The sequence below is a fragment of the Gambusia affinis genome, linkage group LG13 (genome assembly GCF_019740435.1).
Source record: "Gambusia affinis linkage group LG13, SWU_Gaff_1.0, whole genome shotgun sequence".
Classification (NCBI taxonomy): Eukaryota; Metazoa; Chordata; class Actinopteri; order Cyprinodontiformes; family Poeciliidae; genus Gambusia; species Gambusia affinis.
The window spans coordinates 61,948-88,369 of record NC_057880.1 but is presented as its reverse complement, the minus strand read 5'-3'; the positions used below and the strand labels follow the sequence as shown (position 1 = coordinate 88,369).

Genomic DNA, 26,422 nt, shown 5'->3' with positions numbered 1-26,422 from the left:
TATAAAACTTCAGATATTTCACAACGAGATATTAACATTCATGGAAAAACCTTACATAACCTTATGACTAAAAAAGTGAGATGTAGTCCCCACCGTCTGTGAAAAGGAAGCGCTGCTGAATTAGCTGTCGCCATCGGATTTCTTATGATTTATGCAGCGCAATTCTATTACTGACTATTAGAAATACATCTTTTGCTGCTCAAAGAAAACCACTGTGCATGTCTTGGAGCTCCACATGCGAGTGAAAGGTGGGGAAGAGGTGGAGGGAGGGGGGGGCGGGGTGGGGGGTTAACAGAAATACGTAATTGGTAAGTCACGTTATTGCTTAGATTTTAATCGGTACGTTTTGCATCCAGTGAAAACAAACATATTAACAATAAAATCCCGAGTCCTCAGCGCCCGAGACCAAATGTGGTCGAGTCCAAGACTATAAAAAAAATGGTCTTGAGACCAAGACCAGTCTCGAGTACTACAACACTGCATAGGCCGCTGCAAAGTGTGCGCTGCGCCTTTAAGATCGAAAGGCTGTCATGTTGGGGTTAACGTGTCTTGCCCACATGCAGAACACCAAAAATAGAACGAAAATCAGGTAAAGATATTCATTGCAAATTAACAAGGAACACAGTAATGATGGGGGTTTCCGGGGAAGGAATCTGGAAAACGGCGGTCACTGCGGGACAACAGGAGATGGTGAGTTCGAGTGAGGTGGGAAATGTGCAGCTGAGAAGGAAAAGATCGGCGCTTTCTTAGGAAGACGAAGGGATACGACTCGGGGAAGCGTCTGTGATTCCATGCAGAATGAGATCCAAAACGAGGAGGCTGCGTTGGAGGGCGGACAGGTAAGTAGGCTACCGTCTCGACGGGGGTGGGGGAGGTCCGATGCCACCCGCTGAACAATGGAGAATACAGAGATCCGCTGGGGGAGGTGAACACGGGACTCGGGCATCCAAAAAACGACACCTGAAGAGCACAGAGGACAACGAAGAATTACTCAGGGAAAACTGCCAGCACTTCGACGCAGGAGTGTTTTTACCTGCATGGTAACCCGAGCCCCTCGGAGCTAGGCTTCTGAGACAGACAGCTTCTTTAACCTCCAGGAGATGATGAGATGATGCCAGTCCAGTGCGCAGAACCATGGGCACGCCTACCCAGTGCACAGCCTCCGGCGCTCCCTGGTGGCCACCAGTGAAGCCAACACACGTACAAAAACAAAAAAGAAAGGAACAAAACCCCGGGAGCCCGACAAAGGCATCCATAAAAACTCACAAAGACCAAAAGCAGTGATAACTGCGGTTTTGGGTACATCTAAGGTAGGGGTGCCCAAAGTTGGTCCTCTCCCTAGTTCTCTCCCTGGTGGTGGTAACAACCTTTTCAGCATGTCAATGATGTCAATGTTCTTCTTAGGCCTTCTAACGAGCCATCAAACATGCAGGATGCCGGCCCTTGAGGACCGAATTTGGGGACCCCTGATCTAAGGGATGCACTGGAACCTGATGGTAACCTCGTAGCTACCAGTCCACCTTAGAGAAAACGGTTGCTCCAGCCAGGCGGGCAGAAAAGTCCTGAATGTGAGGAATTGGGTAACCGTCGTTACTGGTTGCGTTGTTAAGGCGCCGAAAATCCCTACAGGGTCGCCAACCCCCAACTGCTTTGGGAACCATGTTCAACGGAGAGACGCTCTATGGTTGCAAATTCCTCTTTCGCTATCGCTAACTTAGTGATATCAAGGCAGCGCACTTTTGCAAAAACCGGTGGACCGATTGTAGTTATACAATGTTCCACCCCATGCTTTGATATGATAGCAGAAAATGTGGGAACCGTTAAAGATAGGAACCCTGCTAATAACAGACGCTGATACTCATCACCTATAGCAAGAATGTTGGTAAGGGGTTGATGGCCGGGACTGCCAAGTTTACAGAAGTATGTAACAAAAGACAGCATCTATTAAGCAGCTATTAGCAACATGTACTAAAAGCACACAAAAAATCTGCACCCAAAATAGGTAAAGACACAGAAGTTATTACAAAGTCCCACTGACACTGATGTCTGTTGAAACACACTGTCACCAATCTCCAAAAGTGTAAATTGGGATGCTGTTAACAGCGGTCCGTTACTTTCGCACAAAACGTCCACGGTTGGAACTGGCATGATGCTCCGCTGTCCAAGTCCACAAGGAAACCAGAGACCTCATCCAAGATGAAAAGCAGCTTGTTCGAGCTGCCGGCACACACAGCTACTAGCGAGCGCCGGCTAGTAGCGCTAGTACGTTCGTCCGTCGTTTCCCTGACGCACAAACACGGAGGAATGCAGCTCTTCGCCTTCACTGCGATCCAGCGATGGTAGAAGCAGAGAACGTCGTCCTTCTGTCGCTCTGTTACTGCAGCATCAACAGGCTCGGACTCTCAGAAAAAGCCTCAGAACGGCCGGATATTATTTGTTCAGATCTACGGACTATTGACGTGAGGGCTCGGGGGATAACGTTTCACAAGTCAAATGGATATATTACCGTTTATATTTTATGAAAAGAATATCACTATACTGTATTTATGTCTGCTGGCAAAATGCCAGCTAATTTTAGCTATAGAGCTTGGTGTAACACCCTACCCCAGCTTTGAAGGCTAACCAAGATTTTGTAAATCTGAAAAAGTTTTAATGATTTCCTAACATTGATTTCGATTAAGCGACACAAGGTGGCAAAGACTGTTATTTATATGTAATTCTTTCACTCTGTCAAAAGTAAGATAGCTCCCGTTTTTTTTATGAAACGATATAGCTCCCGTTTTTCAAAAGACACCATGTGAGGAAGAAGTGGGAAATGTCTTTAAAGAGAGACGGATTCACTGCACTGATGAATCTCAGCTGTTGAATCTCTGAAGCTACAGCTCCTTGGCTGGAAAACATGAAAACCTATGTAGATAATATGTATATATGCATGTGCAAATAAATATGTAAAGCCTAAGACATATTATTCAGTATTAGTCATTATTTAATTATCTTTGTTTCTCTGTGATTGTATTATTTTGTGTTTATTTATATAAATATGTATTGACACATCCCACCCGTGACACTCCCCCCTAAAAGTATAAATCTAGGACATGCTTTTGGTTGCAAACTGGTACAGAAAATTCATATTTTTAGGAGAAAAAACAAATCAATCAAACACAAAATCAGATATAACAAAAGTTACAGACATAATATCCAACTCACAATATCAGTGCAGAAATATCCAGCGACCTGCATGACTCCATGTTTTTCTTTTTTATTCAGTCAGTGCAAAATGGTTCAATGTTGAGTCATGCAAGAGATCAGCAGACACTAAACTAGTTCGAAGGCAGTGTGCCAAATTAAACACTGCTTGCTCAGGAAGCTAGGTTTTTTCTTCTCACCTGAAACATAAAGACCCTGTGCAGTGTAGTTAGACAGACACTCAGTCTGTCCAACTGTCTGTTTTCCTCGCATCAATGTCACACCCACACCACCACGTTGATGGATGAGCATCCTTCTGTTCACACAGACTTCATGAGGAAAACACCAGTGTTTAAAAGAAAAATCCATAAATAAGTGTTCAGAGAGGGAAAAACAAAGTAACCAGATTCTGGCTCACAGACTGAATGACCAACAAGTAGTGTTTCTGTCTTTATGTACAATACACTTTTTACATAAGTTCTCCCTAACGACTTTCATTGATAGAGATGCACCAATCAGAAGTCAGACTACAGTTTTGGTAAAACTGTGACCAGCAAAAACAGATCTTATCGGTGACCAGTGTTTTTTAGGAACTAGAATACAGAGAAGCAAAAATCTAAATTTTTTCCTTGCCTTCCTGATGTGAGCGATCATAAATTATTTCTATTGGAAGTAGACGCCATGTCACACCGTGTGAAGAGGAATAACTGTAAAAATGTTTCATTGTTTGAAACAAAGTTGACATTTGAAGCATCCACTCATGATTAGCATTATAAAACAGAGATCTCCATCTGTTTAAAAACAGGATAAAACAGAGTGTTTTGCTGTTCTGACTCAGTTCAACCTTCTTGTTATCGGCTTCATCTCTCTCTCTTTCTCTAAATACCTTCTTCCATTTGACTGTCTTCAAACCCCCCAACTGACACTAAAAACAGCTACATTTGACACTTTGTAGCTCAATAACAGCCTCCACATTGAAGAGTGTCAGTACCCTGACTGGAGCTCAGACAGGGAATGATTGGAAAAGCCTGGATGTTGAGTTTATAACCCCCAGACTAGTTTTGTTGTTTTTCTTATGAAAATGGAGAAGCACTACTCAATACTTTTACAGTGCAAAAGGATTTTCTCCCCATAAAACAGATTTTGATGGGTAATGTAAGTCTTTGGGCCTTGCAACAATCCAGCTAGTATCTTGTGGTAATTTCACCATAAGGCACTTCCTGTTTGGCACCCCAAAGTTTCTGTTTGTCCTCTCAGATGTTCCTGGAACATCCCTCCTCCTGTAGGAAGTAGTAGGTTAGAGTGGGCTCGTCCCTGAAGCTCTGCTGGCCGGTCAGGTGGTTCACCACTCCCCCTCCCGCTGAAAACAAACGGCGTAATGTTTGGCCTTGGTCCATCTGGCGCACAAACCTTGCTCCGTTAGCCAGTCCACCAAGTCACTCCCTCAAAAGACGCCTTCAGGGCAGGACTGGGGCAGGCTTGAATAGAGGTCATCATGTCCCTGAAGGGTAGAAATGTGTCCGAGGTGTTCATCTGGAGCCTCCATGTTGTAAGGAAGTGAAGTTTGGTTGGGACACAGTTGGCACAGTCTGGACTGTATTTCCAGTGCAGATTCTGTGACTTGCCATGTCTCTGAGGATTTGTGTTTAAATACTGGGGATGATGGGAAAGGCAGCGTCCAATTCCATTCTCCTGCTTCACTCCTCCAAACCTGTGACAATCAGAGGAATGATTCACCTGCCGAAGCATTCACACTCTCCCCTGAGCCACTAGGTGGTGATGAAGATGGCAGAGACAGGGAGAGAAAAAGCAAGGAAAGGATTAATTCATCTGAGGTGAGAAGTGAAAGGTGAAAGAACAATAGGAACTTGTTTGGAGAAAAGCAAAGAGTATCAGCCAAGAGTCATAAAATTATAGTGCCTCTGTGTTTTCAATAGGGTGAAAAAGGTTTCATGTTTAGGCTCTATTTATGCTAGCCGTTACTCTCAGGGAAACAAGACAGTAATACTTGAAGTAGACAGTAAATAAAAACAGCCTATTTTTATCATTTGAAAATAATAAAAACAGAAAGATGTTTTACTCTGTTACTGATTAAGTAAATTCAAGAAAAACTGTCCAGGTGTTATTAAGTCTTAGTGAAACCTCAGCAGTTCTGAACTCAGAAGGGTGCTAGAGAACATTAGAATCATGAAGACCAAACAGAGCAGCACATAGAGCAGAGCTAAAGTTATGAAGAAGTTAAAAACAAGATTATAGTATATCAAACAATATCCCATAACAATGGGACAATTCCAAACTGCTACAAAAACATGTCTGTCTCCTTAAGTTGACATACTAAATGAGGAAGGCATCAATCAAGAAGCCCATGGTAACTATTGCCAGGCAAGGCTAATGCTAGCATATCCAAGGCTAACAGTAGGATATCCCAACATTCAGAGTTACTATTAAAAGATTTTGATGGAAGTCTGCCTACAAATCCAACTGGCAATCATTGAGAAAATTTGAAAATTGATATCTAGAGATGCTCTCCATGCAGTCAGAGTGAGTTATTTTGCATAGCAGAATGGACAAAGATATTCCTGGAATAACTTTAGCTCTAATTACAGCAAAAAGTATTATTCAAAGTATTGAATGGCTGAATACAAATGCAAAGCACACCTTTTAGATTTTTATTTATTAAGCTACTCTTTAAGCAGTTATGAATACTCTTACAACACAGTACAGAATGTGCCAACTGTGTCCCTCATACCTGTGAGTGTGTACTATATCTTGTACACACTGGTCTTTGTGGTAGCGGACAAACTGGGTACAGGTGAGTTGGACGTCCTCAGGCACAGCAGACGGACTCGGATCATCTCCGTCTCGGTTGTGCCACAGGCTGAGAAACCTGGACAACATCATTAATTCAGGACTTTCTCAAAAGACGTTACAAAAGCAATGTGAAATCACAGCTGAAGTCTCAGCCCACCTCTTCTTGAATGGCACAATGATAAGATGTTTGTCCAGACCAAATATTCCAAATGAAAGGAAACCCTGGGAAACAGCAAGCAAAAACAAGCACAAGCTACAGTCTTCCCTACAACAGCACACACATGCATTTCCACTGTCCATATAATTGTTCAAATTTGAAATGCGAAAATAAATTTGGCAATTTTGAAAACATTTTGCATTGTTTTTTGGCTGAATTTAAATTAGTGTATTTCACCAAACTTCAATGGAAACATTTATCACATCGCACGAGTCACGTGATCAGCGACCCAATTATCAACAACCTGAATGTTACTGGTGGTAAAAAGGAAGTGGTGGATGATGGTGCGGAGTGCTTTCAAAGACTTATCACTTATCATTTATTTCATTTGGGAAATTGTGTTTTTTATATATATTTGCAAAGTATCAACAAAGTTTTGCTGATATTTGCAACAAAAACAAAGCCAGAGATACAAAGCATAGTCATGCTGAGGTACCTGCCCGTAGTTGGCCACAGCACAGAAAAACTGCAGCTCCAGGTAAAGCCGGCCTGGATCTTTGTTGAACAGCCACCAGAGACAGCTGGACAGATTCTACATGATGAGACAGCAATATGTCTTCCACTGCTTACACTTCATTTATGATCTCCATCCAAGGCAGTGAAGTTAGCATTTGAAGACGGTTACTAATTTCTCTTTGTGAAACAAGTTGCAATCTGTCCTCTTTGCTTCCTGCTTACCGCCAGCAAACTGACGCTGAGCAGCAGACAGAGCAACACATGTCTCACAGTCTGCTTATCATCGCTGTTCTGAAGGCCTGGAGGTGGCAAATCCAGTGGCTGCTCCGAGTCTGATGAACCCGGATGCTGTCCGTCGTACAGCGCCCCGCTGTGGCCTGGAGCAGGAAAACAGAAATTGGAAATGAGGTCCGTTCAACTTTCCTTGCAGCTGCAGTATGTAAGTATTACTAGGCCTGTCACGATAGCAAATTTTGCTGAGCGATTAATTGTCTCAGAAATTATTGCGATAAACGATAATATTGTTTGAAGATCTTTTTACACTGATTTAATGGAAATGACCTAATAATGCATGCGATTCCCTGCCAAAGATAGATACACTTTATTTTCAAAAGAACACTTAATACTGGAACTGATAAACAAAATGAACAAAACAACCAAAAATAAAATGGATTCTCAGTCTCCATTAACAAAAATGTACTTTGTTAATGGACACTACGCTAACCCTAATAAAAACACCAAAGTGTAAATAAATACTGGATTCAACCAAAAGAGTTCAGATTATGAAGTCTGTAAACCATATTGCCCTTCAGTAATCATTAGATTTAAATAGAGAAAATGGGCAAATGGACTATCTGATGCAATAGTTCACACTGCACGTTAGTTCACTCCTACATTTTCCCCTTATGACAATCTTAGAACGTTGATCGTTCTAAGATTGTGTTGTGATTTTGTAACCAATCATCCTGTAGTGTGTGGTGTGTTATGGTAAATCGTTGTGGCAGCTCCGATCTAAATCAGGGGTTTTCCCTTAATGCAGCCTGTTGAATGTGACAGGTAGCCAATCAGAAAGCACGATTCTCCTCTGCGCTTTCTGAGGGAAAATTACAGAGGGGAATCCCAAACAGCTGACAGAGCGGACATTAGAGATGATATGTGGAAACAACATTGATGTTTATAAAACATTTCCTGCAAAGAATATAGAAATGACGAGGGGAGGAGTTGGAGCGAAATTGCTACGCAGTTGATGAACCCGGTAACTTTTCAGCTGTTCTTCGTTAACGTGACATGAATAGGTTCATTACAACCTATTTATGTCCTTCAGTAATCATTAGATTTAAATAGAGAAGATTGGCACATCCAACTACCTGATGCACACTAGAGCCACATGCATTGCAGGTAGATTGTAGTAAAGAATTGATTAATGCCTAGTTTTAAAATTACTTAACTGGACTTGTAGCCATTATTTTGTGCCCATTGTTGGACACCACACTACACGTCAAACCCCATCAAACCGTTATACCTTGGATTTCTGTCAGCTAATGTGTGATCTCAGGTTTTGAAAATGGACCGACAATCGGCTGACAGTGTGAACTGGACATTACACTAAAAAAATGAGGACGTTAGGGTCAGTGCAGAGCAGCGGAGTTGAGTCTTTTCTCATTCAGTTTCATCAACAGAAAGAGAAGAAGTAAATTTACACATTCAACGTCTTAACACTATCAGCTGTTTCTGTGAATACCTATCAGAATTATTAAAATGCCATGCCTAAATGTTGCGTTAGCTACTAGTTTGTACATTTATGAAGTTATTACTGTAAGTTTGCTACCTGTGCTGTTAAGGTGCTCGCTCTGTGTGCTGGCCATCATGTCAGGCCTGGTCTGAAGAGGAGAAATGTTGTGGAAATCTCCTCAACGAGACAAGACAAAGGGCAAAAAGAGAATCAACTATTAACAGAGTAACAGTCACACACTTGTCCATCTGGGGATAAAAAAAGGTTTGAAAGACTCAAATGTTTTAAAATTAAAAAGAGAAACAGAGCAGCACTGCATGAATTGATGCTGCAGGTGGGAGAATTTGTGGAGTTGGCCTCCTGCAGCTGCTGCTGTTGATCTTCCTGGTCAGCAGGGGCCCTCAGTTCATTGTTGATGCCGGTGACAGCAGCTCGAGTCAGGGCTTCGTACCCGACCTGCTCCCTGTCCCCCTGGCTCAGACCCATCAGAGAAACGGCACCGAGGGCCAGGCTCACACCCAGAACCACTGCAGAGCTGATTATCTGAGGAAGAAGGAGAAGAAGGGGTTCGTTATTGTCAGGACAATAGAAATAAATAAAAATAACACAGTTCTTTTGTTTTAGACAGCTATTCCTATCCAGGTAACAGTTGAACTGAAGTAAAAACGTTTCAAACAAAGAGTGGTGATGTGCCAATAAAGAAACAACAAAATTGGTGTTCTGCCAGTTGGAAACTCAAAAATATAAAGTTTTTCTGATTTCTGAATGCACCATATGGAAGTACAACATTCTTCAGTGTTGATGTTACTAAACGAAAACGTTAGTCAACGTTAGCTTTTTTCAACATTAGAGAAGCTAAAGGACATCAGAAGTAAAAGTGGGAAGAACAATCCAAATATTGATTATATCAATACCTAGATGGTATCAGATCAATACTAGCATGGTAGGATCCATACTTTAGATTCAAATTTACTCTTAAAATTAGATTTTATTTTTGGTTTTCTAACTATCAAATTTGATTGTTCTCAAATAATAATGTTTTTCACTTAGTTTAGTTTTCACTTAGCAGGAAAACATGTAAACATACATTTTGTTTTTCTATTGTTTATGGGCGTAATGTTAACATGTTATCAAAGTATTTTACATAAACTTTATCCAAATTTTATCTGATCTTATGACAAAAAAGTAAAGGAAAAACCACCACACATAAAAAGTCTGACGTTCGATGCTACAAAAGTGAATAAAAAGTATCAGCGATACTGGTGCTGTATATCGGATTCAAACCAAAATATGCAATACTGCACACCTCTAGTAAGAAGCTCTTTATACAAAACTTTTGTTTTGTGTGTCATGTAAAGACATGTCTGCAGTTTGTTCAGCTTGTCAGAGAACAGGAAGGATGAAGAGAAAAGTTGATGCTTTTTATCCTGGTGACCTCACAGCAAATCACCTCATCATGTTACATTTCTTAAAGATAAATCAAAAATGGCAGTCAAAGCTGTACAAAAACTGGAAATTTAAAATTATTCCCAAAGTTCTGATCAGTGTATCACCTGAGCTCTGCCATAGAAGAAAGCAGAGTCAAGAGTTTCCGTCCTTTCTCCTGATATGAGAAGGAGTCCAACCATCACAAAGGGAATCCTACAAAAACACACCAAGGACAGAATACTTCAACTAAATGATTTCTCTCTTTCCAGTGGAGCTCCAGAGAATCATCTTCAGTTTATAAAAAGGCACATAGAGTCATCTTCTTCAATCAAGAAAGAAATATAAAACCAAATAATAAATAAAAGACCATCTTTTCTCTGTGGTCACCACATCCCTGAATTCTCACCCCCAGCCCACAGCCATGAAGAGCCCAGGTCTGAGTCTCAGCAGATCATCTCTGATAGTCAGAGCCAGGCACAGAGGGATTAAACCTGCAGACACAAAGAAGCCCAAATGTCTCTGAAGTAAAGAATAAAATGTTTATTTGGGTGCTTTACAGGAACTGATGTTGTTTTAACCATCTGGCAAATACAAACCTGTCCAGATGTAAGTACTGTACAAAGATCCGTACAATAGAGTGAAGGTGAGAACTTTACTGAGAAAATTGTCTTCTTGTTTCACCAGGAAGTTCCACAGGATCATGCTAACGCACACTAAGAACTGTCACAACGGAGAGGGTTAAGGTAGCAGACTGGAGCAAGTATAATAAATATGCATCATATTAATGCAAACTGCATCAAATTTAACTGACCTGAGCCAGGAAAAGGTTCAACACAAATAGATGAGGGAGCTGATTAAATTTCCTGCTAAGCAACATCACACCGATAGTCCAGACCTGGGAGGAACACAAACTGAGTTTCTTCTTTAAAATATCGATGCTGATGTTATATTAGAAATGTTTGTAAATGTACAGAATTAAAAAATTATTTGCCAACTCTGCAGGACTACAACAAATTTAAATCGGCCAACAGTGTCACAAGACAGTCAAACATGGAAAAACAACTTTCATTAGCTCAGTCAGAGCAGAATGTTCAATGTAAAATAAATAGTAAAGAAACTGAGACTGCCACAATCAACATGTTGACTACTTTGGTCAAATATGTAACATGTCGATTATAATCTAAAATAAATAATACAGAATGACGCCACTCAGAGAACAAAGCATGGAACTAGACTGAATAGATTTGGCCTTATGGATTGGGCACATTGTCACTGATACCCAATCTAAACTGTTTTTCAAACATCGAGACTGATCCAGAATGGAGCAGCGATGTAGAAGCACCAAAACCACAAACCAGTCCTATGAGGCTGATGATGCTGATGTTGAAGCTGACGTTTTCCAGCTCTGCCACCAGGGGGCTGGGGTCCATCAAAGGGATGGTCAACAACCAGGCTGACACATACATGATCGGAGCTGACAAAAAAGTGCTAATCACCATCCCAGAAGTCACCTAGAACAGAAAAACTGCGTCAAGTCAAAAGATTTCTGGTCACAGTTTAACGTCTTTTCTCTCTGCTAGGCTTTCTAGCAGAGAGAAAGCCTAGCAGAGACTAAAGAGAAGCAGCGAAAGCAAATGAGATGTATCAGCAGACTCATGCATTTTGGTCGGCATTAAGCCTGTTGCAATAAGCAATTCGTCAGTTAATCACATTATGAATTAAAATAAGCTTGATAATTAGAATTCTGATGATTAACATTTTTTTGAAAGATAATTTTGTTTGCAGACTTTATAATCAATTTTATTTAAAGTTTTGGTTTAAATAAAATTGTGGTGTGTGGTTTTTATTTCCTTTAATTTAATGTATTGTTGTATTAATATAATATTAAGATTGTTTATCGGTAACAAATTGTCCAGCAACAATTGTCTCCATAACAGATCTACTTCAAGATAAAAAATATATATATTGTGTAGAAATAAATTACTTTATATTATAAAATATAATATTAGATTATATAACATTATATTAGACTATACAGCACCTAACTCTGATTTAAGTCTAATTCTGCTCTGGACTGATATTTATTTATAAATTAACATATTTCTATGTACATACCTGTTATTTTACTGGTGTATATTATAGTAAGGTCAAATTTAGATTACACACACACACACACACATATATATATATATATATATATATATATATATATATATATATATATACACACACACACACCTACACACACACACACACAAAACAAACATATATAAACATTCTGTTCGCAGCAAAAAATGATCTTCAGAAGAAGATGCTTATTGTAGCCGTGGTTGATGTTTAGGCAAGAGGTGGTTCACCCAACATACAGTGAAATGATCCAAGTTAAAGCCACCGAAACGCAGGGAACGTGCAGAGCCACTGCATTTCAGTGCGCTGCCATGGCAACACATATACATATATACAGCAGTGCACTGAGATCCAATTTTAATTAAAAATTTTTTTTTTTTATTTTACTGAGAAAAGCTCCCCATGAGAACAGTATTTTTTTCAAAAATAAAAAAACTCAAAATGCAGTGTTCCAAATTATTATGCACAGCAGATTTTCTAAACATTTTATGGATTATAAAGAACTGCAAACGGTCATTCTTTGAATGTGCAGCATTCAAAACATGTCCAAAAATCAAAAGTTATTTCAATCAAAAACATCTTAACAGACTGAGCTACATGTTAATATAGAACCACTTCTTTGATATTACAGCACAATTCTTTCATCCTTTCAACTTGTGAGTTTAGTTTCTGCTTGAATTTCTTTGCAGGATGACAGAATACTTTCTCAGAGCTGCTGTTTTGATAAGAACTGCATTCCACCCTCAGATCTTCTGCTTGAGGAAACTCCAAAGGTTCTCAATAGGGTTGAGGTCAGAGGAGTTATGGTGACCACACCATGAGTTTCTTTCCTTTTATGCCCATAGCAGTCGATGACACAGTGATATTCCTTGCAGCATGAGATGGTTCATTGTCATGCATGAAGATGATTTTGCTACAGAAGGTACGGCTCTTCTTTTTGAACCATGAAAGAAAGTGATCAGTCAGAAATTCCATATACTTTGCTGAAGTCATTTCCAGACCATCAGGGACTCTGAAGGGGCCGACCAGCTCTCTCTCTCGCCCCATAATTTCAGCCCAAAAAATGACTCCACCACCTCCTTGCTGACATCACAGCCGTGTTGGGATGTGGTGGCCGTCCACCAGCGATCCACTAATGCGTCCATCTGGAGCATCCAGGGTTGCACAGCAGTCATCAGTGAACTAGTCTGTTTGAAAATTAATCTTCATGTACGGCTGGGCCCACTGCTAGTGAGCTCTGGTTAGGGGCCCAATAGTTGGTTCATCCTGTGGAGGATTTTCCACCTTGAGGCTCCAGAGGCTCCAGCAGCTTCAAATAACTGTTTGCTGCTTTGTAAGGGCATTTTAACAGCTGCTCAATCAACAAACCCAAAGATGGGTTTGTTGATTCTGAACAAACCCATCTTTGTTCAGAATCAGCCACAAATCTCTTCCCAGTACAATAACGCTTCAGTTTTTGTTAAATACCTAATATCTTGTCATATGGCACTTCACTATTTGATGATTTTTGTCAGCAGAGATCCTTTCTCTTTCCCATATTGCTTGAAACCTGTGGCCTGCTTAATAATGTGGAACATCCTTCTTAAGTAGATTTCCTTTAATTGAGCTCACCAGTCAAACTAATCAACCAGCTCTCTGAAATTAATGATAATGATTCAAAGAGCCCTGACACACAACACTATCTATGAATTTAGTAGCACAACAAAAAATGTAATCTTTATGACACTTAAATCCAATGTGCATAATAATTTGGAACACGGTATATATTATATATACACACACACACACACCTACACACGTGCGGTCAGGGGAGGAAGTAAAAATTCTAAAATAATTTATATTGCTATTTTCACCCTGTGGTTTGAACAGTTAAGTATTGATTTTTTTATTTAGCTTAACCAATTTTTTTCTTCAAAATGGCTGAATTTTTGCATTTTCCCATTCAAATGCTCGGCAGCGAAGTTGGTGAGGCAGCAGCGAGTTGAGCCTCACCTGGGATTGATCAACCTCTATCTGTACTGGCTGCCATTCTATGGGAGCATGTTCCTTCTGTCTGTACGTCGCCAATAAAATGGCTAAAAAACATTTAATATATAAACTGATTTTCCATAATTAAGCTTATGTATATAATGTACAGTGTTTTTTGTTACCAACTGTGTGTGTAACATGTTTTGTGTGCTGAGGAGAGATCAGAAACCAGAGAACAGATTCGAGGTGAGGCAGGCAGTTCTCTGGCCTCATGGCAGGGGGCGCTCATGTGACTCCACAACTGCAGAGTAAGAGACAGTAACAGCAAGATAGCCATACAGTAAAGTCAAGTCCAGTGATATATTTAGTTCTCTCCTCTTACCACAGCAATCACTTATTAATTGCAAAATAAACTTTAAGCCAAAAACAATGGCACTGCAACAGACTGAATGTTCAGCTCTTTGTGTGGGAATATTTCAGTGTTTATTTAGGGGGTGTTGCTGTCAGTTGCTATAGCAACAGGTCTGTGTTTAGCCTGGTGTAACCTAGGTGGCCACCATGACCCAATCACCTTCCCTTTAAGCTGTCCCTTTAAATTGATTGTCGTGTGTGCTTCCGGGTTTCTCCTCTTTTCTCCAAACATTGCTGCTGCTCATTGTTGGCTGTCTGGTCGGTTGTTTATAAAATAACCAGAGCATTTAGATTGACTCATCGGTAGTGATGGTGAGATGAAGCCTCATGAGGCATTGAACCACTTGAGCCAACTGGTTCGAGAAAGGGTTCATTTCTTGAGGCTTCATGTGCACACTAAACCACCTACTGGCCAGTTGTATAATCACAACCAGCTGTATCTTAACACGAGTGATGAATTGAATGTTTGTCTATTATGGCTCTTGGGAATGACTTCACAAAAGGTGAAGAAAAAAAGAGACAAAGAGAGAGAGAAAGAGATATATAGAGATAGAGATAGAGAGAAATGTATATACAAAAAATCCTATCCTGTCCCACAGCTATCTTAAAAATCCTAATATAAAAATTAAGAACTTTAAAACTAACTAACCAATCCTATTTATAATAGTGAGATTATTAGTAAAAAGCTCAAATTAAATAAATAACCCAATTATAACTAATAAATAGTAAAGTCTAAAAACATTAAATATTAATCCCAGAAAAATAAATAAAGGGGAAGGGGGGGAAAATTAATTTAGATCAATACCTTGCTTATTCCAGAGCAAATCTGCTTATGATGTGTGTGATGATGGTATTGGAGTTCAAGGTAACTCAAGTTAAATCAAGTGGTGAAAACTCACGTATCCTTAATATTAGAATTAAAATTAAAATTAAAAATAGGATAGCTGTGGGACAGGATAGGATTTTCTCTTTTTTCCTTTCTCTGTGTCTCCCTCTCTGTATATATATATATATATATATATTTTTCTCTCTCTCTCTTTCTCTCTCTTTGTTTCTGTTTTTTCTCTCTCTTTCTGTCTGTCTGTATCTATCTCTTTCTCTCTGTAAATATCTATTTTTATTTTTCTGTTTCTCTCTCTAGATCTATATATCTTTCTCTTTGCCTGTGTCTTTTTCTCTCCTTTTTCTGTATCTGTGTCTCTCTGTCTCTGTATTCTCTCTCTCTCTCTCTCTCAGAGGACGAAGAGTTGTGGACGACGTGCGGCGGCCGTGCTTTCCTATGACTTCCTAGTGAAACTGCCCTATTGGGTGGGGGAAGTTGTAGTGTTTATATATATATATATATATATATATATATATATATATATATATATATATATATATATATATATATATATATATATATATATTCTCCCTAGCTGTCTCAAACTAAATAACCATTATCCAAACTATCAAAACTCTATCCACTCTCTCAACTGACCGCAACTCGCCTACAACAACCCACATTTTGAATGAAGCCTGTGGGGTTTCCAAACCCCGCGCCAAAATCTGAGCCATTTCCCGAAGCAGTCACGTGGTACAGCCGGGCAGCGAGGCTTCGGATGTCATCGTTTTCGGCTCCTCCCCTAAATGAAGCAAGCCTCGATACGCGCTTTACGGAAACGCCCCCTCCATTACTCGACACACGCCTCGGAGCCTCGGCTCATCACGTAACATCACTACTCATCGGTTGTTTTGTCTTTGAGACCTGAAGATTTGTGGTGAGTGTTGAATGTCATCTGACAGACGTTGTATAGTAGCTGCACTGATCGTGCCGCTAATGTTTCCCTCCCGTTAAACTACTCAGGTTGTGATCTATTGCCAGAATCGAACAAGTTACCATTGCATCCACCTCCTCAGACAATCATTACTCGACGGTGAGTAAAAAACAGGGAATTATTTTCGTCCTGCTCCGCTAGTTAGCGTTAGCAATTAACTCGACAATCAGTGGCTCACATCAAATTGTCCTACTTATTACTTGCTTAATGGCAGCCGAATTAAAGACCACACCTTTAATATTTAAGGGTTTGCTTTTCAATTTTAGATATTTTTTCATGATTTCTTATTGGTGTTTGCACTCCATGTTGGTGCAACAATGGAATTTGGTACTTAATATGATTTAGTTTGTAGCTACTTTGATCAATCACATTTTAAGTTGATTGATTTGATTCAATATTAGTTGTTTGTAACGATTGCTAATTACTTAGTTAATTTTGAACTTGAATTATGAAGTGCACTTTTTAAAAGGATTTCTTTTATTTTTGAGATTGTTAAAATATAGGAAGAATGTATTTAACAGTCTTCTTGCCCCCCCTTTAGTACAAATGAACTAAATGTGTTATCTGGCCTTTTAGGTCAGGTTTTTTCCTCCTTGGATTCACCTCTTTGACGAAGGAAGATGGCGAGCTACCCACCCACCACCTGGTGGTAGGAAACGGAACTGCATTTTTTTCCCTACAGGAAATGAACTAAAACTCTTAAGGAGTATTGCAAGGGGAAAATACTTGTCTCCTTTTTGCTTTTGGACTTCTTGTGGACTCTATTGGATTTTGACATATCACTGATTATAATAATTGTTTTGTTGGGTTGTTTTTTTTCCTCCTTCCGTTTTTTTGGGAAATTTGTTGTTTTGGTATTATTATTATTATTATTATTATTATTATTATTATTATTATTATTATTATTATTATTATTGCCACTGCAATAAATAGCAGTATTAACAAACTTTACTTTTGCATCAGTTGTATTACTTATTCACCATTATCATGACTCCGTATCGTACCTAGTTCTGATTTTATAAACTGGTTAATATTACAACTTGCAGTCAGAGCTGCGCAGTGAAAAAAAGCGCTACACTGGCCATTGCAGAAAGCGAGACAAAACATGGTTTTGAGTTGTACTAAAACGATTTTTTCCTTTGCTGTGGAGCATAGCACACAATTAATAATATATGCATGTCCAAGTTTGATTGAGTTAACAGAATTATTCTACCACGGCAGTGCAGCTATGGATGGCATGTAAAAGAATTCTTTTTGCCCTCTAGCGTTGTCCACATGCTCAAAATTTCCTTATGTAAAATTATGTAAACAATAACATGCAGGTAGTCTATATTTGTATATCTGATTATGATTAAGTCAGTGCCTCACCAGCTATGAACCTCACGTCACTAATATATATATATATATACATATATATATATATATATATACACACACACATACATAAGGCATTCCTTTTGTTACAAGATGAAAGCTTCATGCTGCTCCTGCTTCACTCCTGATTCATGGATTTTACATGCTTAAATCTTTGAAATGCTGTATGGCATTAGTAATGTAATGCAGTTTGTTATGTCAAACAAACAAAAACTCACCACCTCCAGCTCCATGTTGTAGTGGCCGGCATATATAGCTACGCTTGGTGCAGTTGGAAAGACTCCGTAGAAAAAAGCAAAATTGGATAAACTGGTGTGGTTCGGGCTTGTGCTGTTCACCCCGACGTCCAGGATGTCCACCATGTCTTTGCAGACCAACGGCATTACCAGGCTGAAGCGGACAAACACCACATAATTACTGAAACACTAAACGCTTCCAGATGTTACACTTTGTAGTTTGGTTTTAGATCTTCAAACTTTTCAGCTTATGTATACTTTACCCTGTAAAGATGATAGAGCCCAGAAAGGGGCAGAGTCATGTATTTTCCAGGCCCAAAATGCCATTTTATAGGACAGCCAAATAACTATGTTAACTACAGTTGTTATAAAAATGCTGTATATATCAATTATTTAAAAGAAATTTCACTTTGTAATGCAATGCCTTGAAATTGGGTCTCTGTCTCTTTAAGAAGCTTCAGCTCTTTCTGAATCTCTACCTTCAGGAAGTCAACCTAGCATGGCTTCTCGATTAACCAGTTATTAACCAGTTATTAACCCTGTTACCGACTCTTTGCAAGCCCGTCATTTAATCACACGACACATTGGAAGTGAGGGACAGCAGTATTCAACCTTGACTAAGATTGTTGTTTTTGACAATATTACCATTACCTGTTCCAGTCAAGCTGGAGCCAAGTCCAGGATCAGGTTTTTTACTGCCAATAATGATACTGATCATCCATGAGGCTGATCTCTGCTGATCACTGCTGAATGCCTGGAATGGCTATTAATTTTTTGCTTTAGGTATGAATGATATTATGTTATCTGACAAAAATGGAAAACAAAATCTGGCAACAAATTCACCCAATCTAGACATATTTTAATATACATCTAATTTTTTTATTTTTTTTTTTAATTTGCATGCTGCAGCTTTAATCAGACGTTCGGTGTGAGAGTTCACTGTCTGGTGGAGGTTGAACGGCACTGTCTGTAAAATATTACTACCAGTTGCGCGTAGCGACGGTCCAACAGCGAGAGCAGAGCCAGCGTCAGCGTTATAGTTCCACATAGTTGCCACGCGCTTACGCAGTGTGAAGAGGAGATAGGCTCCACACGCAGGCTGAGAAGTGAGATAAGTGTGATCGTTTTTGGTGATCGGCAACAAGAGTCAGTGATCAAACATCACCGATCGGGGGCGCCACCAGGACTGTTGGGCCCTATGACAAAAAATTTAATTGCTTGGAGGCCCAATCGTGCTCCCCATCCTCACTAATTGCTCTTCTTACTTCCCCTATTACATCCAATCCCTCTGGTTTTATAAATAATCCAGTAGTTCGATCTGTTTTAAAAATTTGGTGCCAGTTTAGAAAGCACTTCAAATTTCACTCTGCATCTTCACTTGCCCCTTTAATGAAGAATCACTTGTTTCAACCAGCACTTACTGATTCAACCTTTTCATTCTGGAATAATAAAGGGCTGACATGTTTTAACAATTTTTACAAGGAAGGTATCTTTCGCAGCTTCACAGACCTCTCATCAGAATTTCAACTCCCTTCATCTCATCTATTCCGGTACTTTCAAGTTAGACATTGCGCCAAAGCTTTATTTCCCAATTTTCCTTCCAGGCCACTGAACTTGCACTGGGAGATGTTTTTGAGCTGGGATCCTCTTCAGAGGTCATATATATCTAAAGTTTGCAATGAAATTCTGTCTTTTGATTCTTCGTCCATTACCAAGGTCAAGGCGGCCTGGGAGCTCGAACTGGGTCTAAATTTGGGAGAGGACTGGTGGAATAATGCTCTTAAGAAAATTCACACAAGTTCAATCTGTGCTCGACTTTCTCTCATACAGTTTAAAGTTCTCTTTAGGGTTCATCTCTCCAAAACTCGTCTGTCTCAATTCTTTTCCTCGGTTTCTGACAATTGTGTCACATGTCATGCTCCTTCCTGTAATTTATCTAATACGTTTTATTCCTGTCCATCACTCCATAGTTTTTGGCTAATCTACTTTGATACAATGTCTAAAATACTCTCAGTAGTCATCAAACCTTCTCCCCATGTTGCTATATTTGGGCTTCCAGGTGACTACAAACAGTTCACTTCTAACCAGTTGGATATTTTAGCATTTACTTCCTTACTGGCAAGGCGGCGTCTTCTTTTTCATTGGAAGTTAACAGTTCCACCTTCTAGCGGCCAGTGGCTTAAAGACACCATGTCTTTTCTAAAATTGGAAAAGATAAGATATTCATTGAAAGGCAACTCTGCTAAATTCTATAACTTATGGCGCCCTTTCATGACATTCTTTCATTCTCTTCAGTCCCCTCTCCCAGATTAGGTGATGCACCTTGCCCCACACCCACCCTTAATTTTAATTTTGTTTATTTACTTCTTTTTATTCTATTTATTTATTTATTTATTTATTTTACTTTATTTTATTTCTTTTCCCCCTTCTTTTTTATTTCTTTATTAAGTTTGTATACATTGTATCCTGTTCAGTTTTGTAAGGAAAAAAAAAAAACCATAGGAGCTAAATTGTATGCCTTTTACCATTTTACTATTTTACTATCCATATATATGTTTGTTCGATATGGCATACCTTGTCATTTATAGTTTAAAATATGTTTGTAATGTCGCTCTTTCTCCTAATAAAAATATTAACAAAAAAAAAAAATTTAATTGCACCCCCGCTGCTGCTGTTACAATTTCCTAACCCTAACCCTCGCAGTTTGGGGGAGTTCTGAGATAGCAGGGAGTCAATCATCCGCCTTAGTCAGCTCTCACCAATAGGGACACGTCTTACATCGTTCGTCTTTATCCCCCGCCCAGGATGTTCATGCGAGAATCGTGAGCAAAAGTTGTTGAGTTCAACCAAAAAAAGGGAGCATCAAACAAAACTTTGAGAATCTCAACTAAAAACTTAGTCTATCAACCAAAAAAAATCTGACATGCGCAAATTAAAGTTTATGATCTGCAAATAACTATATCTTTTCAAAACAAAATATGAACAATAAAATAAGAAGTTTGGTTTGTATCCTTGTCTCTGTATCCTCGCAGTTTTTATGACTAGTTTTAGAGTTACATCAACTGAATAAAAATGACTTTTACATAGGTTGTCTTGACGGCCATATTCAGCTGCTTTCTGAATAGAATGATGTCATATACAAAGGGTCAATATTTGATTTTACAAAAATAATTGCCTTGACTAGAAATGAAAACCCCTGACATCCTCCTCTGTCTTACTTACAGTTTGGCTGTTATGAGGAGAATCAGGGCAACTCCAGTGTCTCTGGTTAGTTTTCTTAGCTGGCCGACCTGTCTCATAAGAACAGAGATAACATCTCAGTAAATCTTTTAGGCTTGTGACTGTTAAAAAAAAAAGACACAATCTCCAACAGCTCACCATAGTGAGGCCAAGATAAAACAATGCTGCTCCTCCAAAGGAGTTGGCCAGGCCATCTATGAACTCAGAAAGAATGGAGGGAATCCGTTCTCCCAGGGCAAAATGAGAAATGATTCCCACTATCACCATGAACACTATTGGGTTCTTCAACACCTTGAGAGGCAAAGAGACAAATTTAGAAGAATGAACCAAACGTTAAGTCTTCATAACTGATATTACCTGTAAAACTACAATTCCCAGAATGCCAAGACTACTGTGTTGTAGATGGCTGGCCTGCCTCCACCTTTGCACCTCACAGAGAGCAAAGCCGATGGGGTTGAGAAGCATGAGGGAAACCGGGGCGACTAGGTAGATGTACTGCAGGTATTCTGGGTATGTGCTTCGATACAAAGCATCAACTGGAAGAGAAGACACAGCCAGACCTGAGAAATAATCTGAGATCAAATGTCCATGCCGGGTGATTCTTACCAATTGGGTACCCCAAGGCAAAGTCATTACTCTGGGTAGCAAAGATGGCGTAGAGACCAGCCTTGCTATATCTATTGTCTGGACTGGTCACCATCAGCGTCAGCACACACACCAGTACAAACACCGTAACCTGCCAGCAAGACAAGGATATTAATTTTCTTCTAATATAGCAATAATAATAATATGATAAAAATATATAGACACATTGCATGTTACGCATGCGCACAATGCTGGAGGGTAAAAAAGCGATTCTTTCGCAAGTCATCCACAGCGCTGCTGTAGTAGAACCATTCAGTTAACTAAATGAAAACTGAAGATGGTGTTATTTAGTGCGGAGCACCTTAGCAATGGGAAAAAATAATGCAGAAAAACCATGGGGGAATATTACAAAACCACTGGCATTCTGTGTCAGCTATGTTACACACAAACTTATTGCCATAGTAACTGATTGACTACAGCTCCACGAGTGTATCATAATTCAGCACCAAAGAACTCACAAAAATCATCCACACAAACAAAACATTCAGTCAATCACAGTTTTATGTTTTAGGGTTGATGTTTATCTTGTCATAATTGATCATCTGAACACTGTAACGGCTGATTAGTTAATTTAATCACCTGCTCTATTGATGACCTGTCAGAGTTGGTGTGTAGGTCTCCTGAAGGAAACACACCAAATTCTACCGCACATCTACATGCCAAGGTTGTCAAAGTCAAGCTAGCATAATTGACTGGCCTCCCTCTCCTATTTTTATAAAATTGAAACTTTTTCCCTGACTTGTGAAATGGGATATCCTTGAACTTTGTTACCTAGTTGTCGTCATGTTAACAGTAAGTAGCAAAGCGCTGCATCGCTTTTTTTATGTCACGTATACATTTAAGATTTAGCGTGTTATGTTGACAACCTGAATCTAAAACCAATGGTAGTCATCATCGGCAGTCATCTGTGCGTGACATCACGTTGCAGTGTGTCTATAATAATAACATATAGACCTTTGCTACCAAGACACTCCAAAGAAAAGCCCAAATGACGTTCCCAAAATCCAACAGGACCATGTTTTTAAAGAGCAAAGCAGGAAGAGCGAATTTAGAGACAAAGTTCCCCAAACCCTTTGCCTGGCTCTCCGTGATCATGTCAGCCCTGTGGGAAGAAAAAGGTTTAAATCTTCCAAGTTCAAATTCTTTGACAAGTCACACACACACACACACACACGTGTCTCTGTTTCCATACGCCTACCGTCCAGCTACGTAACCACACAGAATGATTCCAAAGCACTCAAGGAGAGCCGGAAACAGCTTGTCAATGGACATGTGGGGTCCTGCAGCGGAGCCAGCCAACGTGTTGTGGGAGATGTTCTTCCCGTGGATGAACACATAGTTGTTGGGAGTCTCCATGGCAACACTGGGTTGAGAATTGGAGGGTTTCCAGTGATGGCTCCAGAATCTGGTATCGACTGCTACAAATCAAAAGATGCTTTAAAGAAGTTGACATCTGAGGCTTATTGTTATTTATTTTTTTTAAATAACAGGTAAAACTATTTTAACATCTTGTATTTATAGAGAGAAATTTGTTTCACAATTATTCAATAACAAAAAGAATCATGTCAAACAAAAAAATAAATAAAATTCTGATCACAACTTTTGGATTTGCAAAATATGTTATGTTTCTAACAAAAAACAAAAAAAACAACAAAAAAAACTTACCTTAATCAAAAACTGAAACTGTGGTCAAAACATTTTGAATTGTAATTCTTTTTTATTATTATTGTTAAAAAAGCTTCTTTTTTAAAATAGATTAAAATCACTCACTTTTGCTTGATGAAATGAAAAAGTTATTTGCAGATTATAAACTTTAATTTGCGCATGTCAGAATTTTTTGGTTGACAGCCTAAGTCTTTGGTTGCGATTCTCAAAGTTTTGTTTGATGCTCCGTTTTTTCCTTGAACACAATGAGTTTTGCTTGCAATTCTCACATGAACATCCTAAAGACAAACGATGTAAGACGTGTCCCTATTGGTTAGTGCTGACTAAAGCGGATGACTGACTCCCTGCTATCTCAGAACTCTGTCCCGAACTGCAAGGCTTTCTGCTTCGCTTCAGTGACAGGGCACAGAATGTGAATGATCAGTAAACTTCACAAAATTACACTGTTTAACAGCTACTAAAGAGTCCACATTTTTTCAAAGAAGAAATCTTACACGTTTATGACGACAGTCACATATCTTGTTTGCCAAGGTTTCTGTTAGCATATCGTGCTAGCTAATGTTAGCACTAGGTAAAGTGCATAAAATAGACTTAAAATGAGTGATTTTCATAAAAAAAGGTTTCTTAAAAATTTTTTTGTTTAAAAAATAAATATTACAATACAAAATGTCTTGACCAGTTAAATTTTTTTTATTCAGATAAATATCTGAATAAAAAAATTATTTATCTTTTTTTGGATAAATATTATTGCACCGCCTATAATGGATAATAAATCCATTATTTACTGCTTATTAGCTATATTTAGTATACTGAATGGAGTAAGTCAAGTATAGATAACATGCTAGTGATGCCCCACATGCTACTGACAGCATTCATGCTAACATTAGCATTTTGGCTAATTGTAGCTGATACACTTAGTTTATCATGCTGAATAGTGCAAGTCCATGTTATTCAACATTCTTGTGATTCTCCACATGCTACTTTGGAATTTTTGAGCTAAGCTTAGCATTGATGCTAGTTTTTAGCATCAGAACGCTGGGTCAAAAACGACTGGCTGACTTTGGCAGGCCCTGGTTAAATTCCTTCAGGAATTTTCTAATTATTTTTTGTTTGTCATAATTTTATTTTTGATTGAATTGTGAAACAAATTTAACTGCATCATTATTTGTACTGAAAAGTTGGAACTCATGGGTTCAAAGTCTGAAAACATGACGCAACATGCCTATCAATTCTCACGTTTTGGCTGGAAAACTACCGTATTTTACGTTTCCTGCCATGCCCCCGTATTACTATTTTTCCGTAAATTTCCCCTGTTATAGTTATTACATCACCAAACAGTTCTAAAGTTATGTGTCCTGTCTTCCCTCCAGGTCAGACAGGAGTATCCACCCCAAACCACTTAATTACAACAACCTACCATAATTTATCCTACATGCATAATATTGGTATCATTTCAAAGGTATTCTAATGCTCTTGAAATGAATGGAATGAGAACATCAGTTTTCAAAAAGTCATCTGTATTGGAAAGGGGGATGTGGAGGTCTAGGGGTAGGTGGACAGCGAACCTTGCCCATGGATGTTCTTGTTACGCCTCTGTATTGTCTCCAAACAGGGGTTGAGTCTGTCTCTTCTATCAATACCAGATCATTTGAAGCGAAATACAACGGTGCAAAACCCAAAGCCGTGGGTGTATAAAATGAAAAGGTGGACAAAGCGAACTGGTATCCGGGATTCCCTCATCGTCATTACCAGCTGACCGTTAGCGTTATCATACCTGCATGCTAAAAACACATCTTGGGGCGCGGTAAGGCGTACCCTTCTAACCGTTTATGGTGTTTGAAATTATTTATTGGGCGAATATACTTCTTACCTCTGTCCTATAAGCACGGCACCAAACAAACGACCGGCATTCCTCTGTTTTTTCTGTTCTCTAAGCTCTTGTTTTTGCTGTTTGGGTTGAAGGCGGCTCCCAATCTGACAGCTGCAGGAGTAGACACGCCCCCACAAGTGACTGATAGAAGCTTCAGCAAATCATCGTAAAGAACGCTTTCTATTAGCCTCTGTGATTGGTTCACTTAAGAGGACCGTTCTCCAGAGAGAAATATCCAGAAACAAGAATCCTGAGTTTATAACACAACTACCAAATACTCCGTTTAATCAAATTGCTAGTATAAATTCAACAATGCACACTCTTCCTTTTTTAAAAACAGGCTTTCGAAAACGTCTTTGTATAATTCAGCTGATGTTGAATTATCAGCTGTTAATTTAATGACATATAAGCAGCAGAGCAGAGGTTGAACCTACCCACTCAAATACAACCTCTCCCACACGGAAGCCCGTTTCCGACACTCTGTTAAATAAATAAATAAATAAATAAATAAACTCATTAATTCGAGATACTATCTCGAAATAGAGAGATATTATCAATTCCAGTATAAGAGGGCAACCCTCCTGACCAGAAGAGGCTGATCTTTGTTACGTTGATCCGCGTTTCCCCAGCAGATAGGGCTCCCCCTGCGTCTCCTCGTCACTCCGCACAATAGCAATTTCAACTTTTCAAAGCTGTTTTTCCAGTGCATTCGGTTTGTCGGAAATTAATTAGCAGGAAATTCTTTACAGATTTTTGAAGCAGTCTTAAAGTACATGAAGTTTTGCGGTCTCCAAAATTGCCGAGCTCTTTCTACATTGTGGCATTTACTGGGAATTTTGTGCAGGAAACATAAAATTCTGCTGGCAACTGTTAGGACATTCCATGCAATTCTTAATTCAGTCATCTGAAAATGTTATTTTGACTACCATAGTCATAATTACAATATATCTTAAATTGTAATTACAGATATATGCAGGGTGCAAATTAAAGATTTTCACTCAGACATTTCACCAGCCACTGTTTTTCTTTTCTTTCGATTACAAACCCCACAAGAATTATATTATAGAAAATGTATGATTTATTCTGAACTCTATGAAAACCAATTTATTGACAATCAGTTTACCATACAGAATAATTTAACATAAAGCATGGACACTTTAACAGGGTTTTAGTGCAATAAGTTCATTTGAAGTAATTACTAACAGCAAACTTTAATTAACCAACACTAACATTCTTGCA

General features: G+C 39.0%; 1 protein-coding gene across 6 annotated transcripts; it reads right to left on the bottom strand.

Annotated features, from left to right (window-relative positions):
* Positions 1-585: 585 nt before the first annotated feature.
* gpr155b (G protein-coupled receptor 155b) lies at positions 586-25,332 on the bottom strand. 6 transcript variants are annotated; one of them, XM_044136163.1, is made up of 21 exons: positions 25,184-25,332; positions 22,847-23,066; positions 22,603-22,750; positions 21,610-21,739; positions 21,361-21,539; positions 21,142-21,294; positions 20,986-21,053; positions 17,746-17,917; positions 11,186-11,341; positions 10,642-10,725; positions 10,427-10,550; positions 10,237-10,321; positions 9,956-10,043; positions 8,717-8,945; positions 8,499-8,576; positions 6,893-7,047; positions 6,651-6,746; positions 6,155-6,219; positions 5,936-6,073; positions 1,034-4,955; positions 586-960 (listed from the first exon to the last, which is right to left on the bottom strand). In XM_044136163.1, exons 2-20 carry the CDS (start codon positions 23,002-23,004, stop codon positions 4,907-4,909), a joined length of 2,355 nt encoding a protein of 784 aa, XP_043992098.1. In that variant the 5' UTR covers positions 23,005-23,066; positions 25,184-25,332; the 3' UTR covers positions 586-960; positions 1,034-4,906. The 6 variants fall into 6 exon arrangements, with proteins under 6 accessions (XP_043992098.1, XP_043992096.1, XP_043992097.1 ...); XM_044136161.1 differs by having other exon boundaries at positions 1,034-4,897; XM_044136162.1 differs by having other exon boundaries at positions 1,034-4,897; positions 22,847-23,063; positions 25,184-25,324.
* Between the last annotated feature and the right edge of the window lie 1,090 nt (positions 25,333-26,422).

What these genes read in the sequence shown, in the direction of transcription:
- gpr155b (XM_044136161.1), bottom strand. Translation starts at nt 23,004, where the DNA reads ATGGAGACTCCCAACAACTATGTGTTCATCCACGGGAAGAACATCTCC. An exon ending in GGAGTGTCTTGGTAGCAAAG is followed by an intron (nt 21,740 to 22,602) that starts GTCTATATGTTA and finishes TCTTGCTGGCAG; the next exon opens with GTTACGGTGTTTGTACTGGT. An exon ending in CTGCAGCATCAATTCATGCA is followed by an intron (nt 8,577 to 8,716) that starts GTGCTGCTCTGT and finishes CTCGTTGAGGAG; the next exon opens with ATTTCCACAACATTTCTCCT.